This window comes from Propithecus coquereli, unplaced genomic scaffold, assembly GCF_000956105.1.
Source record: "Propithecus coquereli isolate 6110/MARCELLA unplaced genomic scaffold, Pcoq_1.0 Scaffold246, whole genome shotgun sequence".
NCBI classification, from domain to species: domain Eukaryota; kingdom Metazoa; phylum Chordata; class Mammalia; order Primates; family Indriidae; genus Propithecus; species Propithecus coquereli.
Window position 1 is genome coordinate 1,707,082 of NW_012148019.1, and position 17,724 is coordinate 1,724,805.

At 54.6% G+C, this 17,724-nt stretch overlaps 1 protein-coding gene across 1 annotated transcript; it reads left to right on the forward strand.

Moving 5' to 3' along the window:
* The first annotated feature begins 1,430 nt into the window (after positions 1-1,430).
* TOR3A (torsin family 3, member A) lies at positions 1,431-10,396 on the forward strand. Its single transcript, XM_012646544.1, has 6 exons — positions 1,431-1,699; positions 2,184-2,297; positions 3,846-4,111; positions 6,021-6,199; positions 8,949-9,073; positions 10,132-10,396. Exons 1-6 carry the CDS (start codon positions 1,432-1,434, stop codon positions 10,380-10,382), a joined length of 1,203 nt encoding a protein of 400 aa, XP_012501998.1. The 5' UTR covers position 1,431; the 3' UTR covers positions 10,383-10,396.
* Positions 10,397-17,724: the final 7,328 nt, after the last annotated feature.

Consider the following 17,724-nt stretch of genomic DNA (forward strand, 5'->3'; position numbering starts at 1 on the left):
CAGAGTAAATCTCTGTAAAATTATTTTACAGAGTTTGGCTTCTTTTCCCATTAACAAGATGGAGCAGACCAGGCTCTAAGAGACTGGGATGAACACATGAGTCAATTTGCCTGGGACGTTTGTGAGACACGGTACTAGGACTCTCCCCACTGTCTGGAAAGTGCAGGGGTGAGGGGAAACTTGCCTTTTCCTCTGAAGTTCGCTGAAAGATCAACTCACGATAAAGGCAGATTCATGAGAGGGCTTTACTTACCATGTGCACGGGGAGAAAGAATCACAGAGTGATGACTCAGTATCCCAGTGTGGTTCAGATAGTTTTACACATGCCTTTTAGAGTGGAGGGAGGAGAATGAGTACAGGTAATTTTGTTTAGGGGCGTAAAGGGTTGCCAGGGAGGATGAATGCATAGGGGAAACAGATGGACCTGTAAAGTAACCTGAGACAGGCATTATGTTTTAAAGGATTTGGGCCAGGTCTGGGTGCCTTCTGCAATCCACTGAAATACCAGGGGGAGGCAGGGAAGTCGTCAATCCGGTTCATGCTGATAGAGGGAAAGCCCCCTCCAGTGCTGTGCTGACCTCTAGGCGCCTGCAATCCAAAATACTCTTTACACCAAGGAGTCGTATTTTGGGGTGGAATTTCCTGAGCTCCTTCAAAAGCCCAGCCTCGTAGCCGCTACACAGGACGTCGGTGAAGTGCGCTGCTCTCTCTCCACAGCAGTTTCCTCCCAGGACAAGATGGCTCTTTGACCACTGGCCATTGGTTTCAGCAGCTCGGGCGATCTGGAAACACGCATCAAGCTCTGCTGAAACGTAACAGCCTCGTCCCTGCTCAGTGTCATGGAGAAGGGACCCCAAAGAGGCCCTCAAGTCTTGCCAGTGGCATCTGTCGGGCGCTTACAGTCACCAGCACTTGAAAGCTGCAAACCGAACCCAGAAAGTCACACAGCACTTGGCCTCTTTTTTGTGAGCTATAATTACACCGACGTGAGACCTAGGACTTGCTCATGACCGGGGGAGTTCCAGATTCCAGATACTTCCTGACTGCAGCCCACCGGCTTCCTCTTGCTGTCGGCGGACTCCCGGCTGCGGAGCGCGCGGGCTGCCCGCAGCTGTTTCACTTCCCTCCGCAGAGGAGGCCGCCGCTGCCCAGCGGAGCTGCGTCCCGGGCGGCAGGAAGCTGCCTGCGGACGCGGGGCAGGGCGCCAACGGGCGTCCTTGTTTGGTAGCCTCGGAGGGGCCACCGGAGCCGCCCGAAAGTAACAGCGAGGAACCGACAGCGGCCATTGCGAGACCGGGCTTCACCTTCGAAACCACAGTCACGCCCAGACCGGCGGCCAGCGGCGCGCACGCGGCCTGAGCCCGCCCCCGGAAGTCGTCGGGGACTCCTGCCGGGGCGCCGATCCCCTTCCGGGTCACGTGCGCGGCGGCCATGCTTCCCGGGCGGCGGTTCCCCGTCGGGCTCGGCCTCCTGCTCCTGCTGCTGCCGCTCCCGGGCGCGCCTGGGCGGCGCGGCGCGGGGCCGCCGTGGGAAGGCACCGACGAACCGCGTTCGGCCTGGGCCTGGCCCGGCTTCCAGCGCCTGCGGGAGCGGCTGCGGGCGGCCGGCGCCCTCTCCAAGCGGTACTGGGCGCTCCTCAGCTGCCAGGTGTGGCCGGACGGCTGCGAGGACGACGGGGAGGCAGCCGCGGGGGCCCCGGGTAAGACGCCGTCCCCCGCCTTGCAGCGGCGCGGGGCGGTCGGATCCGCGCCGCGGCCCGGGGCCCCCTCAGCAGCCGGCCCGTCTGTCGGCCGCGCGGCGGGGACGGGGCAGCCTGGCGGGTCCGGACGGGCCCTGCTGCCTCCCCCACCGCGTCCCGACTCCCTGCAGACGCACCGTGCTGCCTCCCAGCCCACCTGGCGGTATTCTAAGATGCTGCTCCTTCCCACCTTCCTGATGTCTTTAAGGAAATTCCGCTGTGGACACCCCTGGTGACTGTCCCCACCCTCAAGCTGTCCCCTTCTCCTCCTCTGCTGCTTACGTAGGCGGCGCTTGACGACGTGCTGTGTGCAGAGCCTGGGCTGGCAGTTGGGACCTGAGTTCTGGTTCTGGCTCTGTCCTTGACAAATTGTGCAGCAGGGTCGTCACATCGCTGTCGTGGAGCGGATGGCCTGGTCTCTGTCTCACAGCCCGTCCTTTTCCAGGCTGGAGCCTTCCCCTGTTGGGCCAGCAGTACCTCGACGTCCTGACCGCGTGGTACTGCAGCTTTCAGGACTGCTGCGACGGCGGGGACTGCAGGATCTCCAACAACGTCACAGGTTGGACCCACCTGGTCTAAAGGGGGTGGGGATATGTGGGACAGGCCACTCGGGGGGAAAGGGCTAGACTGCGAGGGGCCTGTCATCATCCTGCCCAGCCTCGCAGCAAGCAGGAACTGCCACAAAAAGATTGAAGTCCGTTCTGCAATTATCTGAGGCCCCTCTTTGGGCAAGACTTGGAACTTTTAGGTTTTCCAGAAATAACACTCTCTAACAAAGGGAGCGATGTGACAGCAACATTAAATTAATGGTGCCATGAATTTTGCATCCTTCCACCTGGGGACAGACGCCAAAGCACCCCGTCCTGGTGTTGGAAGGAGCACCAAAATATCTGGACCGGGGTCAAGAAGCCCCTTTCAGCCTCTAGTTCAATAGCTCAGGCCAACCGAACTCGTTTCATGGGTCTTGGGGATCCATGGGACTGTCATGACCCCGTTACATCCAGCTGAGCAATGTAGGACAGGCTCCTAATTGTCACTGTCTGCCCCTCGTCTACAGTGAGGTTTTTCTCTGCTCATTTGCCGCCTACCCCCTCACCATGTCCTCTTGCCATGCCTGGGAGTGTGTCCAGGGAGGAAGGAACAGCTGAGATCTGCTGAGCCCCTGCCATGTACTAGGCCTGTGCTAAGAGTTTTGCGGGGATCAACTCCTAATCCGACATCTGCGACCCTTTAGGAGAGTCAGGCCCAGAGCACCTTTCTTTTTAAACAGAAACAGCAACCTCTCAGAAGGCAGTTGGAAGCATCCAGTGAGAGAACTGATCAGATATTGTAGGTTGTAATTAAAAGTATCCCTTTCTAAGCTTTAGCCAACAACCGTGTTTGTGATGCCACAAGGGCCTCCTAGTTTATCTGGGTCAGTGGGGCTGCCTCGGTGGCTGCGTTCTCTGAGAGAAGTCGGAGACTGGTCCTGATTATGAACTAACTCACCTTAGCCGCCGTGGATGGGAAACCCCGTGCTCCTTTGCTGTGCCTTCTCCTGATGCTGCATGTTCGTTCGGGTGGTTCCGCATATTGCAGTTGATTTGCATGTTGCCTCGCAGAGGTGATCCTTGGCCCCAAGTACTGAATCTGTTCTGATAAAGGACCACACACCCCCATCCCCAATCGCCAAATCCTGCAGCTTCACGGCCGAGGGTTTTGCACAAGTAGCTGCTCTCAAGTGTTTGCTGAATGGAATCAGAACGAACTGAGGCTTCTCCATGAAGCTTTTAGAGAGCTCTGAAACTAGGGGTGAGAGTGACCTAGGGTGTGGGGAGGGGGGTTCCTCCTCCAGACAGGTCTGTGCCAGCTGTTCTGGGATATCTTCAGGGTCTTTGGAAAGGGTGATTCCAGTTCTCTGAGTCCAATCTTGATTTCTCAAACTCTTCAGCAAATAGCCCTTGAATCCCTTCTGCTACAAGTTCTGCCCTCTGGCTTCCTGTTCTAAGGCCAAACAGGATGAATAACTGATCCCACCTCCGAGATCCTCAAAGTTTTGGTTTCTGGGCTATTGGCAGGGAACGTACCTGTGTGTCGCGGTCTGTGACTTCCTCTTCCCTGCCCCTAGGCCTGGAGGCAGACCTGAATGTGCGACTGCATGGCCAGCACTTGGTCCAGAAGCTGATCCCAAGAACAGTGAGGGACTACTTAGCGAGGCCCCGGCCAGACAAGGCCCTGGCCCTGTCGTTCCACGGCTGGTCTGGCACAGGCAAGAACTTCGTGGCACGGATGCTGGCGGAGAACCTGTATCGGGACGGGCTGAAGAGCGACTGTGTCAAGATGTTCATCGCCACGTTCCACTTTCCTCACTCCAAGTACGTGGACCTGTACAAGGTGAGGCCAGGCGCTGCCGGGCTTTCCCCACCGGGACCGGGGGAGGCCTCTGTGCTGGGGGCGGGGGTGGGTGGCTGTGCACAGACGCTGTCACGGACGGAGACACCACTCCATGCGCCCCTCACAGAGGAGGCCCTGAGCATCCAGAGGAAAGACTGATGTTCCAGACGCCATCCCCTGTCTGTCTCCCTGACAGCCACACACGGGAGGCCAGATGCTGGGCTCGAACAGATTAATCTCCCCACACAGACACAATCTTGTTAGCTCATAACTGTTAAGAGCCCAGAGAGAGACACACACACACGAAGCCTCACGTGTAGCAAAATGCTGTTTATTTTGAGCATCTGGGTGCAGGTGGGTGGAGGCGGAAAAGCATCCATGAGAGAAAAGGGGAGAGCCTGGGTTTTATGGAGGGCTTCTCCAGGGGGAGTGAGTAAGTGGCCAGAACAGCCGCTTGGGATTAATTCTTTTTCAAGCAACCAGCTCCTAGGACCCCTGCCCCAGTCACACCGTCCTGCAGAGGGAGGGAGGGATACATTTGTCCCTACAGGGGTGGGGGAGGAATGCTGGTCGTGGCCGTCTGTTAGAGTCACAACATCTGGGGACTCCCAGACTCCTGCTGCTGCTGTTTTACAAGCCTGAGTTTCACATTAATTGTATTTCGTCCTGTACATACTTTTCAGGTTCCCACCTGGAACAAACCTAACAGTAGCAGCATTTGTGGTATACTTTGCTGTCACACTTTCCCCCATACTGTTCACGTCAGTGTAGTTATTATAATGGACAGATAGTTGCAGGTCCTGCCTTTAAAAAAATAATAGGCACATCATGTCATAAGTGATTTTCCATGTCTTCCTGTATCAGCAACCAGGTGGACAGAAATTTCCTCTGCTGTTCCCCTATTTTGGGTTTCTTCCAATGCAGACACATAGTGTTTAAACTTCGCCAGAAGGTGACCAAACCCCCATCGCGGCACGAAAGAGATGACTGCACATCTCTTTGGCTTTCTAGTATAGCATTTGGAGTGTGTCAACTTGGGAAGATTATGTAAGCCTTTGAGGACGGAGTCTCCTGGCAGTTTCCATGTGGCCTTCGAGGGCAGGGGCCGGTCAGCTGGGCCTTCGCAGGAAGAACCGTCCAGCTCTGACTGTGACAAAAGTGCCGCGGCTCTAAGATCCCCACTGTGAAAACTGACACGCACGCACGCGCACACGCACGCACTCGGGTGACTGGGAGCTGAAGTCAGAGTCCCTGGACAGGGAGTGTGGGCTCTGGGGTGAGAGTTGGCCCCAAGTAATGTATTATTTGCCCAGTTCTGATGAACACTGCAAATAACCAGCTTTTCAATTGACAGTTTAGTTTCTTTTCTGGGGGACTCAGCACAGCCCCCTGTGGGAGCCCCCAGGTCGTGGGTTGGCTGGGCCCCAGACAGGCCCTCAGCCGGCTCGCTCCCGAGCTGTCAGCCCAGCCAGGGCGCCAGTGGACACTTTGTTCCTGGGAGTTCGGGCCAGGGGACCGTGGCTGCCTCTGGGCACATGAGCCTCCCCTCTGCCCGTCACCCCTGGATTAAAGCCCGGCTCCTACCCCGGTGGCGGATGAGTTGGGGGTTAGTTCCGAAATGGAGAGGCGAGAGCAGGCTGCAGCTGGGACCTTTTCTCAAGGGCAGAGAGAGGCCTTCCCCCTCCACCCAGGCTCGCGCCACCTTGTTTGGCTTTCAGACCTCAGAGGGCATGAGAATCACCTGTGAAGCTTGTCAGCTGCAATGGCCTAGCTCTGTCCCCGGAGGTTTGGATTTGGTAGCTCTGGGCAGGTGAAACCCAGCCACGGGCCATCTGTGGCAGAAGCCACGCCCTCGGGCTGGGGGTGGAAACGAGTCCGCCAGTCCCCAGCAGCTCCCCGTCCCCTGCAGGAGCAGCTGCTGGGCCGGATCCAGGAGACGCAGCAGCTCTGCCCCCAGCCCCTGTTCGTCTTCGACGAGGCTGAGAAGCTGCACCCGGGGCTGCTGGAGGTCCTTAGGCCACACTTGGAACGCCGGGCCCCTGAGGGCCATGGGGCCAAGTCCCCGAGAACCATCTTTCTTTTTCTCAGGTGAGGTGAGGTCTGAGGAACACCAGTCAGGAGGGCTGGGTGAGGGGAGGGTATTTGTGGGTGGCGGAGGGTTTCCACGCTCTCCCAGGCTGCAGAAGCTCTTCCTCAGGACAAACCAGCACATACTCTGGCAGGGAAAACGAAGCTCAGCTGCTTGGGTGGAAGCAGGGTGGGAAGCCCGCGGTCTCCCTGCTCCTGCCGGATTCTGCCCCCAGCACAGGTCCCTAACGAACTCAGGCCAGCCTGGAGCCGGGCAGGGTCCCCTCTCTTGCCCTCCACCCTTGGGCCGTGGCTCTCTGTAGGACTGGGGAAGCTCCCCCAGACTCCCCAGGGAGGGACGCTCACACACCGAGAGTCCCCCTTAGAAGGACATTGGGCTTGCCAGTCAGCCCACGAGTTGAAGGTCAAGTGCCAGCTGTCGTTGGAAAGTCCCATGGAAGGCCGGGTCTCCCACCGAGTCCAACACGGCCAGCTCTTCCTCCGGCCATAGAAGGTCTGGTGTTTCTCTGACCATGAGAGGAAGTCACTGGCTTGAGGTTGAGGGTGTGATGTTTGAATGAAACACGTTCTGAGTGCCAGAGTGAGGTTGGCGACACTGCCACGGCAGACCCAGTCACCTCCCCACACTGTTTCTTCTGTGCTGTTTAAATGGTTCTGCAGGAATTGCGCTTGGAAGTAACTTGTCCGACTCCATCTTTTAACGGAGCGTCAGCTGGGAGAGCCCCGCGTCAGCCAGAAGTCAGGCTGGGCCCGTCGGTCCGACCTGGAGGCTCCGCGGCAGCTTCCTGCAGACTCGGTGGAGTCGGTTTCTTCCCCTGTGCCCTTCCCCAGCCATGCTTGCTTGCCGGGGGGTGTCCTGAGCCGCAGGGTGCACGTCCTGAGGACAGGGAAGTGTGTGGTCGAGGCAGGGTTGCCGATTTTCATCCCAGCTCGCAGTGTGTGAAGGGGTGAGCTGCGAAAGGCAGATCTTGTTTCAGTGTGGACCCGCGAAAGAGACGGCAGTCGGGTCTTGCCTCAGCTGATGCGGTTTTGGCCGCCCCTGTGTGGCCCGGCAGGCCTTCCCGCGGCAGTGCGGAGTGGGGTGGCAGCCGCAGGAAGCAGAAGCGTGTTGTGAGCAGCTTTTCCAAGCGCAGGGGTCAGAGGGGGTCTGGCTGGGCCGCTGGCCTTGGCACGGGGTGAGGCTGCTCCTGCTCCTGCTCCTGCGGGGCTCCTCCCACCGGGCGCTCACGGCCACTGGTGAATTCCCGCTGTGAGGGACACACTGGCCCCTTCCCCTCCAGGAAGGAGCCACAGGACCGCTTGGCTAGACGACCTTGCGTTCCGCCGTACCTGCTCGGCCTCTAGACTGTGGAGGGAGGCAGGGACAGGACCCACTCAGCTCTTTCCCGTACCGAGGGCCGCCGGCGCACAGGCTGAATGAGCAATGTCGAGAGTTAGTGAACCTGCGAGTGTCACCTGTGAGAGAAAGAAAGGGAGCTGCTGGGTCCCAGCCCTAACGTGCCACCACCCTCCCTCCCTCCGCTGGATCTGAGGACGGAGCGGGGAGGGAGAGCAGGAACGAGGAGCTGGGAGGCCTGCCAGGCCAGAGCCCAGGAAGGGAGGTGGCTGCCAGCAGGCGGGAGAGAAGCCCGCACAGGGGCTGGCGGGGGCCAGCGGAGGAGCAGCGCCCAGCTGCAGGCCTCCACCACCTCCGTCCCTGCCCCTCTGTTGGCGGCTCTGTGATTTCCTCTTCTCTCTGTCTCTGCCCTCCCTCATGTCTCTAACCCTGTCTCTTTTCCGTGCTCCGGACCCATAATTCCAGTTGCCTAACGATCTTACAGTCTCTAGAGAGATCCCAGGCAAGAGCATGAAACCAAGCTTTCGTCTCTGCCTTTCTCCTCCTTCCAGCTGTGTTAAGGGGGCAGCGCGCAGCCCAACGCAAGCACCTGTTCTCTTTGACCTCCTTTCCCTCACTTCTCACACCCATCAGTTACGGGGTCCTCTCAACTGTGCCTCCAAAACTAATTCTTAAATCCTCCTTTCCATCCTTTCCCCATTGCCACATCAGCACTGAGCCTGGACTGTGGGCGGGAAGCTGTGCCTGGCTTTCTGCAGCCATCCTGGGCCTCTTCATCCTCTGTAGCCCTGGAATGATCTTAGGACATGAAGCTCATCAGGTCACCCCATACTTCCAAGCTCAGAACCCTCCCATGGTTCCCCATGGCCCATAAGCCAAAATCCACATACATGGCAGACAAAGGCCGCCTCGCCCAGTCTGGCCTGTGCTCCTGCTGCCCCTCGGCTGCTGAGCCCTGCGAGCCTGGCTTCCGAGCCTGGGCACCCCCTTCCGTGCCTCGTGTCTGATGGTGACTCCTCCGTCTGCGTCTGTTCAGAAGCCTCGTCCTCGCTCTGAAGCCTTCTCCCTAGACCTTACTTGCTCCACGTTAGCGCTTGCCACCCTGCCTGGAATCACACACGTCTGCCCCTCTGACGACACAGAAGTCAAGGAAGAGAGCCATGTCTTACCATCTGTGTGCTCCTTGCACCTAGCACAGTCTCAGTACGTGTTTTCCAAAGGGCGCAACAGAGGGAGGTTGGGTGGCAAAGCAGGACAGTGTCTTTTCTGCACAGACAAGATCTGGGAGAGAGAAGGCCCGAGCCCCGCAACCTGCAACCTTCCCGGCACCGATGCATCGGCTTCAGTGGTCAGGGAACCGTTCGGAAGCTAAATATAAAAACAGGTCTGTTAACAAGCTCTTATCTCCTTCAGCAACCTTAGGGGCAACGTCCTCAATGAGGTGGTCCTGAATTTGCTAAAGGCTGGATGGTCCCGGGAAGAAATCACAGCGGAACACTTGGAGCCCCACCTCCACGCTGAGATCGCGGGGTCCACAGGTAACATTTCCAGCCACACAGAACATAAGCCTCTGGTTAGAGCCACGTTTGTGTTTTTATGTTGGAATGTGTGTTTGCTTCGAAAGAGAGTAGTTCGCACTGGCCCTGCGAGCACAGGCAGTGGTTTCCGGAGCTTGCAGTCTCACCGCGAGAACCTCGCTGGTTCAGCCCCAGCCAGAGGTCGGGTCGCTCTCGCTTCTGCTTTCTGTCATCAGACAAAACTGTAAGCCTGGCATCAGGCCCTAGTCGCCCTGCTCTTCCTGTGGCTCTATCCGTGGTTAGCCGTGTCAACGGAAAAAAGACCAAACTCTGTAAAATACTTTTAAAGAGATTTACTCTGAGCCAAATTTGAGGACCATGACCCTGAGCCACGCCCAAGAGGCCTTGAGCAGTGGACTCCCTGTGGCTGGGTCACAGTTTGGCTTTATACATTGCAGGGAGACAGGGGTTACGGGTAAAGCCATGATGAATACTTGGGAGGTTACATTGGTTTGGCCCGAAAGGGTGGGCCATCTCGAAGCGGGGGCTTACAGGTTATAGGTGGCTTTAAAGATTCTTTGGCTTGTAACTGGTTGAAGACATGACACTTTGTCTAGAGGCTTGGAGTGTTTCAACATAAGGAGCTCTTTATCAGAGACAAGCCACTGGACACAGATTTGTTGTGTAAATTGAGAGCCTGCAGGTGTGTCTTGCATACCCTTAGGCCTGCTAATGGGTTACAGAGGATGTCCCCAAGAAGGGAGGGGGGCATGACGAGGCACGTCTGACCTCCTTCCTCCTGGCAGGCAATTCAGTTTTAGGATATTCCTTCGGCCACAAGGGGGGTCCATTCAGTCAGCTGGTTGGAGGCGGGTCTTAAAATTTTATTTTAGTTCACAGCCGTGGCCCCCCTCACCCAAAGGAGACACAGCTGTAGAGACATGTGCCGCCCTCCCAGAGTTGCTGGCACACGAGGTCAAGACCAAACCTTGCCGGGGCCTTAGGCTTGGGGACACCTTAAAACTCCAGCAGGGCTCAGCCCCAGGCCGGACTCCACATAACTTCGCTCTTGGTTTCAGACAGTGGCTTTGGCCGCAGCTGTCTGGTGAGGGACAACCTGATTGACCACTTTGTCCCCTTCCTGCCGCTGGAGCGCCGCCACGTGCGCCTGTGCGTCCGGGACGCCTTCCTGAGCCAGGGGCTGCGGTACGCTGAGGAGGCGCTGGATGAAGTCGCCGACATGATGGTGTACGTGCCCAGGGAGGAGCAGCTCTTCTCTTCTCAGGGCTGCAAATCTGTTTCCCAGAGAATTGCCTACTCCCTGCCGTGAAGGCTGGGTGACGCAGGGCAGCCTGGCATCGGCGGTCACCAGCACACGACTGGCGTGTGACAGGAAGCCCCCGCGTTAGAAGCAGAGCCAATTCTTAGCTCACTCAGTGCCTTACAGACACGTTACAAATGGCGCGGTGGCCGGAGAAAGCCACGTGGGAATCGGCAACCCCAGGGGCTCGTCATGGCTCTGCGGCTGGTCTTTGCGCTGCGGCTCCTCCTCCCAGATGCCGGGGCCTGCGGCTTGGGCTTCAGAGGCTGCAGGATTCGGGTTCCGGAGCAGAGACGCAGTTCTGTGACCTGGGAGTGCAGAGCACACCTCAGGGTCGCGGGCTGGGTGGGCTTCGAGCGGTCACTCCCGCAGGAAAGTTGAGCAGCTCTGTCCTGAGCAGACCCACGCAGCCTCAGGCTGAAGGAAGAGCGTGCAGAGGAAGATATTTTTAACATCAGGTCAGTGCTGGCTAAGACTTACTCTGCTCTACAGATTAAAAAAGATTTTTTAAAATTCGGGGTCTCGACATGACTGTCATAATTTTAAAGATTAAAATTTTGTATTTTTCTAGAGTCCTTGGCCTGCTTTCTGAGACTTAGTAATTGTGCTCACTTAGCAGAACTTCAAATGCCAGGGCGCCCTGCGGGGCAGGTGGAGACGGGCCGATGCGGGCGCAGCCGCAGGGGTGGGGTGTGCGGGGTTTGGGGCCGCGTGGCCGAGCCGGGTCGCACCTGCTCCGTGCGGAAGAGGCTCCGCAGCAGGTTGGTCTCGCACACGGAAGCTTCGCTGCTGTGCTCTCAGCTCCGGAAAGGAAAGCAGCCGTCTCCGTGAATGCCACGGCGCCGTGTGGACGGGAAGCTCTGGGCTCATCGTGTGTGTTTTTCCCTTTTCCTGCATCTTCCCTTCTGCCACACTTCTAGAATAACACATAGGTCTTTTTATTTGTCATCTAATGTTCCTCCTTACTTGTTTCTGAGACGGAGTCTCACTCTGTTGTCCCAACTAGAGAGCAGTGGCGTCATCACAGCTCACAGCAGCCTCAAACTCCTGGGCTCGAGAATTCTCCTGCCTCAGCCTCGCGAGTAGCCGGGACCACAAGTACTTGCCACTATGCCCAGCTGATTTTTCTATTTATTTTTTATAGAGATGGGGTCTCGCTCCTGCTCAGGCTGGTCTCGAACTCCTGAGCTCAAGCGATCCTCCTGCCTGGACCTCCCAGAGTGCTGGGACTACAGGCGTGAGCCACCATGCCTGGCCACGGTCCCTTTTTTTTTCTTTATTTCAGCGTATTATGGGGGTACAGATGTTTAGGTTACGTATGTTGCCCTTGCCCCCCTCCCCCCATGTTCCCTCTTATTTAAAGCCGTCCCCAACCCTCTCTCATTTAGCCCTTGTGAAACTGAACACTTTATTGTGTTCATCTACTCGATTAACTGCAAGGTCAGCGAGTATTGATGCCCAGCCTGAGCCACGTGGGGACGCACATAAATGAATTAAAGGAACTTAGTTTCGCACCACTCACGGGACGAGAGTGAAGCTACCTGCGCACGTGGGGGTTAGGTTAGCTGCTGGCTCGCTGTCTGGAGCGCCTTCAAGGACCGTGCAGGACGCCTGCTCTTACACACCAGGTTCTGAGCCCCGTAAACACAGTGTAAAGGGCACGTTCTGTATCTGTCAACGTCAGAGACGCAGAGCGGCTGATGTTCTTTGAGCTCTGGCCAGTCGTGTTTGGCATCAGAAATACAAGGTCTGAACCCTCGGGAACCAAAAGCAGCAGCAAACAACAGTGGATCCAAACGTTCTCGGAGCCAGGCTGGCGGGGCCCGAGTCGTGCCTCTGTCACTTACCACAGCGAGACTCTGGGAAAGCAGCTTAACCTGCCAGTGAGATTGAGAAAATGTAATTAAGCGTAGAGTTTATCTGCAGGCAAAGCTTGGGGATGGACAGCTAAGAAAGCACTCACTGCGAATGAACTGGGTTGGTGCTTCCGGAGCGGAGGAGTTGAGGCTTCACTTACGTAGGTGGAGAGGACACCTTTTAGCAGGATGACGTTTTCCATGCGAGGCCGGTGCGGCTGCGCATGCCACAGAGATTTGGTTGGTTACAGAGCGCTACATTCCAGGGAAGGTAACTGTTACTCCCTGAGGAGGGGGAGCCCTGAGCGGGTCTCTCTGGTGGCATTTCACCTTCATTACTTGTTGGGGGGTTGGGGGGGGCGGAACCCCGGCCCGTTTCTTTTAGGGTTCAGGCCATTTTAAGTTGCGGTTCCTTTTACTTTACCAAGGTCTTTCAAGAAAGCCTCGCAGATGACCTCAGACAGTCTGGCTCCCTTTATGTTCAGGAGCTTAGTCCCGTGTCACCAGGAAGGCTCATTTCCAGAGTGTCACGTCCCACAGTGCGGGGAGTTTGTCAGGCTGCACAGCTGAAGGGGTACAGGCCGAAATTAAATCAACGTCAGGGAAGTGGCTCAGCTGAGTCAGGCTACACAGCTGTATCTTCAATTAACGTAATTCTTTGAGCAACCATTAGTTTTTTTAGCTGTATGTTGACTGCATTGCAAACAAACGCCCCAGAAGCAGTGAAAACAAAAACAGGACAAAACACAACAAATGACTGTAATTTCTAGAATAAGTAGAAGCTGTTGTCACCACATTTCCCAAGATCCAAACCAGCTGCTGAGCCAATTGCTTACAGACAGAGTTGGATCTGCAAGTCTACTTGAGTTTTCGTATCAGCCATTAATGCAGTGATGTCATGTGACTCATCTGCGACAGAGGCACAGCGCTCAGTTGTTAGGACAGCACGGGTCAGTGCTTGCGCTAAAGCCATGGAGTTTTGTAACGCAGCCTCTTTTATAAAAGTAACTTCATTCTTTAGTAGCGAGACAACCACGTAGCTATCGTTCACAGAGTTTTCTGTATTAATGTAATTAATTAGGGCCTCTACGTGCCAAAGGACATCCTCAATACCCAGCTGTCGCAAAAAGATAGCAGCTAAATGATCATGCCGGTGGAATACAGAAGGAACCCAATGAGATCATAAATGAGGAAGATTTGGAGGCTTTGAAAGGGTATGAATTATTCGACCCTGTGCCCAGGTGTGACCTAAAGAACACCATCCTAACCATCCTGGAGGTAACCATGGCCACAGATTGGTGTTGCACAGCCAAGACGTTCCATTCGGAGCTGGCCAACGACTGCCCAGTCACCGTGCTCATTCAGGGGCCTGCGATCAGGGCTTTGTAACATGACGACGCGGATCCACCGTTCTCTGGGCCCATCCAGCCCGGATCTCTGATGCTCTTGGCCCATGTATCTTTGGTGTGATATTTTTGTTTCCAATGCAAAGGGGCAAGCTAAGTTGAAAGAGGGGTAAGCCAGATAAAACCACCCCAAATTCATTATGGTATCCCCAAATCAAGCTGTCTTATTTCTCCATCAGGGTAGCACCAGTGCGAAAGCTGTGAACTGGTGTCTTTTTCTGAAAAGTTCTTTCCATGCCTTTTGCTTTGTAAAGTGTTATTAAAAGGCCGGTGATGCGCATCATCCTTAGTTATACTAGTGCCAAATTCCAATGACGGTTTTTGAGAAGCACGGATACATTTCTGACATTGTATTCAGTCTCATCCTTGGAGAGGAGACAGCCACCATGGTAGGCCAGAACCCCTGGAAAGGGACCCGACAGGGATTGCTCTGTGATCACCGGCACGGTCCCAGGCCCACTGTAAGAAGAGCTTTGTGTCATGGGCAACAGCTGGCAATAGTAGCGCCCAAATAAGAACTAACGACAAAAAGACATTTAGTGGGAACTTACAAAGGAAGACCTTCCCCATTTGCTAGCAATTATTAAGTATTTGTTTAGGAGGTACAGGCCTGGTCCAGTGTCTGGGGAAAGCTGATTACCTCAACGTCATTGTCTTCTCATCCTTGGTGGTTCTGAAGAATTTCAATTTCAGATCACTAGTTTGAGATGAAGTCCAAACTGGTGAAGCAGCTTTCTTTAAATGCATGACGTGTATCCGGGAATTGATTCCTTTTAGTTTAGCGGCACAAGGTTGATTAGGAGCACCTGGTAAGTCCCTTCCACCTTGGTTGGAGACAGTCCTTTAAAAGACGCTGTTCCCAACTGACAAAGTCTGGTTGAAGGCCGTGGTCCTTGGGTTTTCTGTTGCCTGGAAGCCCACTGCGGAAAGAGTCTTGTGCTAAATTACAGTTTCTAGTTAGCTGCCTTTAAAGGTCTCTGCAATAAGACAACATAGCCCCTCTTGATATCCTAGAGTCAGCTTCCTTGAGACAGTCTCATAGTCTGCCTGTTACAATCTCACACAGAGATAGTCGCTATTTACCAAAAGGGGTCAATCTTAGGTTAAGCAAAACCAATGGAAGACCTTTTGGCCGAAGAATTTTAAAAACCTCAGTTCATTTTGCCAATTGAGTTTTGATTAGTCTGTTTGTTCCACGAGCGCAGATGCCTGGGGGCAGCAGGTGCCACGGAGATGGCAGAGAGCTGACCGGAGAGCAGGAGGGCCGGGGACGGGGCGGTAAGTCTGGACAAGGAAGTTCCGACAGAAGAGGGAGGAGCCGAAGGAGGGGAGAATTTGGGGTAGTCTTCTTCAATTTAGAAATTGCTTTAGACAATCTTTTGTTCTCTTGCAAAGAAATGACTTTATCAGAACCTTTTATAAGCTTGTACGTGCCACTGAAAATAACGCTCCCTGTTAACTTTAGAGCTGTTTTTTTCCTGCACTCAAATGCTCCACCCTGAGCTACACCCTGAGCTTTTTCTGATTCAGCAAGTAGATTAAGTATTTCAAAGGTGCCCCATTCTGGTCATTGTAATTTGGGGCCTTTGCAAGTTACGTGAGACTGTTTTTCTGAATATTTGCATAAAGAGGTGCTGTAAGTATTAAACATGAATTCAGCTGGTGTTTCTAATGATGGGTTTCTCCTTAAGGAGGAAGACTTGGTTTTAGAGATACAATTGCCCATAATTTAGATTTTCCTTCCTGAATGACCAGAAACCTACTGTGTTTTGGATTGAGTGTATTGCTTAGAGGAGTAGCTCCTCAAGCCGTCACCTTTGAGTGATTTTTTCCCTCCAGTGTGTCTCAGTGATCCCAAGAAACTTGGGTGCTTAAGGGACCAGGGCCTCAACCTTTCTGTGTGACCACCGGACTAAGCAGGGTTCCCTGTGTGTTCCTCCTTCACCTCACAAGCGATAAGCTCGGCACTCCCCCAAGACCTCTGTCACTTCTTTGGTCATCTGAGAAGAAAGTTAGATTTGTCAATTGAACTGAGCTTCAAATTCTGGCTTTTTTTATTTTCTTTTTTTTGAGACAGAGTCTCACTGTGTTGCCCAGGCTAGAGTGAGTGCCGTGGCGTCAGCCTAGCTCACAGCAACCTCAGACTCCTGGGCTCAAAGCGATCCTCCCGCCTCAGCCTCCCACAGTGCTAGGATTACAGGCGTGAACCACTGCGCCAGGCCTCTGGACAGTTTTAAAGATAAATTTTTTTTGCTTAAGCCACAAAGATTCACTTCCCCCTTTCAGAAAGAAAATGTTTTCCTCCGACCAAAATTGCAAACAAGAGAAAAAGCTGTAAAAATTCTAACAATCCCAAACAAAACCTCAGAGAAAAGTGAAAATCACAAATTCGCTCTTAGTAAATCTCTAGAGAATAACAAACAAAATTCCCACCTCACAGCAGAGGTTCGATTCTCATCCCATCGAGTTAGGAATGTGTGGAGCGCGAACACAGTCGGAATCCTCAGCCAAGCCTGGGAGGATTCAGACCGAGAGGGGCCTTGCTAAGACGCCCGCGGGCTCCGGCCGGGTCCGAGAACGAGCCATTCCTGCCGGTGTGGGGCCGTCGGCAAAGCCACGGGGATTGCTGGGCTCCACTTTGGTCCCGTCGTTGGCTGTCAGAACGTCTTCCTTAAATAATGAGATTTAGAAAACAATGACTAAGTATGCAGTTTATTCTAGCGCAAAGCTTGAGCATGGCCACCTGGGAAAGCACCAAACGGATGGGGTCGGCATTTCTACACTGGAGGAGTTCCGGTGTCACTTAGGCAGAGACAGAGAAGTTCCAGCGGGATGACACGTTCCACACAGACCAGGCGCGCACACCACGGGGGGTGCGGTCGGTTCCGTGTTGCTGCGTTCCAAGGAAGATCGCTTTATTGCTCTGCAAGGAGGGGCAGTATCTGAGGGGGTCTCTATCGGGGGTGCTAGTCGGTCTTAATTATTCCCAGGACAGAAAGGCAGAGCTGCAGCCGCGTGCCACGCAAGCGAGGTCGCACAGCCACGTTCCTTCGTGGCTCAGGATAAAGTCCCAACAGGTTTAAGTTTGAATTATTTTATTTTACAAACCTTAGTGTCTATTTGGCATAACTCTACCTACCTCATAGGGTTGCTGGGAGGATTAAATGAGTTAACCTTTATAAAGTGCTCAGGACACGGACCTTTAGATGTTTTTTTTTTTTTAAAAACAGTTTTCCTCTAACAGTCTCATCGAACGTGTGAGTTTTCCGTATCACGCAATTCTCCAGTTCTCTGCGGACACCACTGTGTGTTCTGCAGTTCAGTTCTGACATTACCTGGAGTTAATGCAAACTCCACTAAGGGCTCAGTCCCCCAACACTGCCCCCACTTCTGATGCCAGTCTCAAGCAGCGGGTGCCCAGGTCACCCACACTTATGTCCTACTGGGCTACAAACTGGCAGTTCCCATGGAACTCAGGTTCCAAAATTTGCACAGAACGCCGAGAAACGCTTCACTCACTACTACAGGTGTGTTGTAAAGGATACAGCTCAGGACCAGCCACGCGGAGACGCACAGAGCCAGGCAGGGGGCGGGCGCCCTCTCCTGGCGCCCCCTGCCAGCATCCGTGCACACGCCAGCCCGGAGACTGAGCCTGTCATTCAGGGCTTCTGCGGAGGCCTCATCACGTAGCCGAGACTGCTGGGATCACGGGCTCCCGGTGCGTAAGTCCATCCTCAGCCTCCCCGCCCAGAGGTCAGGGGGCGGGGCTGCCAGTTCCAACCTTCCAATCACAGCGCTGGTTCCCCTGGCAACCGGCCCATCCTCCAGCAGTCACCTGGTCACAGGAATTCGGGTGCGGCAGAAAAGGGGTTGTGGGGTCGTGAATGACGCAAGATGCTTCTTTCGTCCTGACCCCTCAGGACGTTTTAAGGGTTTTAGAAGCTGTGTCCAGAACAGGATGAAGACCAGATACACACTCGTTATATCACAATACCACAAAGTGGGTAAGAATAATAAAATGCAAACTTAACAAAGCGACTTCAATTTCTCGTTCAAAGCCACAAAGCGAGTCAGCGGAGGCGTCAGGAT

Bases quoted from the DNA above. Each gene is read 5' to 3' on its own strand.
- TOR3A (XM_012646544.1), top strand. From the start codon at position 1,432: ATGCTTCCCGGGCGGCGGTTCCCCGTCGGGCTCGGCCTCCTGCTCCTG. The intron at 1,700-2,183 runs GTAAGACGCCGT...GTCCTTTTCCAG, and splicing joins GGCAGCCGCGGGGGCCCCGG to GCTGGAGCCTTCCCCTGTTG. The intron at 6,200-8,948 runs GTGAGGTGAGGT...TATCTCCTTCAG, and splicing joins ACCATCTTTCTTTTTCTCAG to CAACCTTAGGGGCAACGTCC.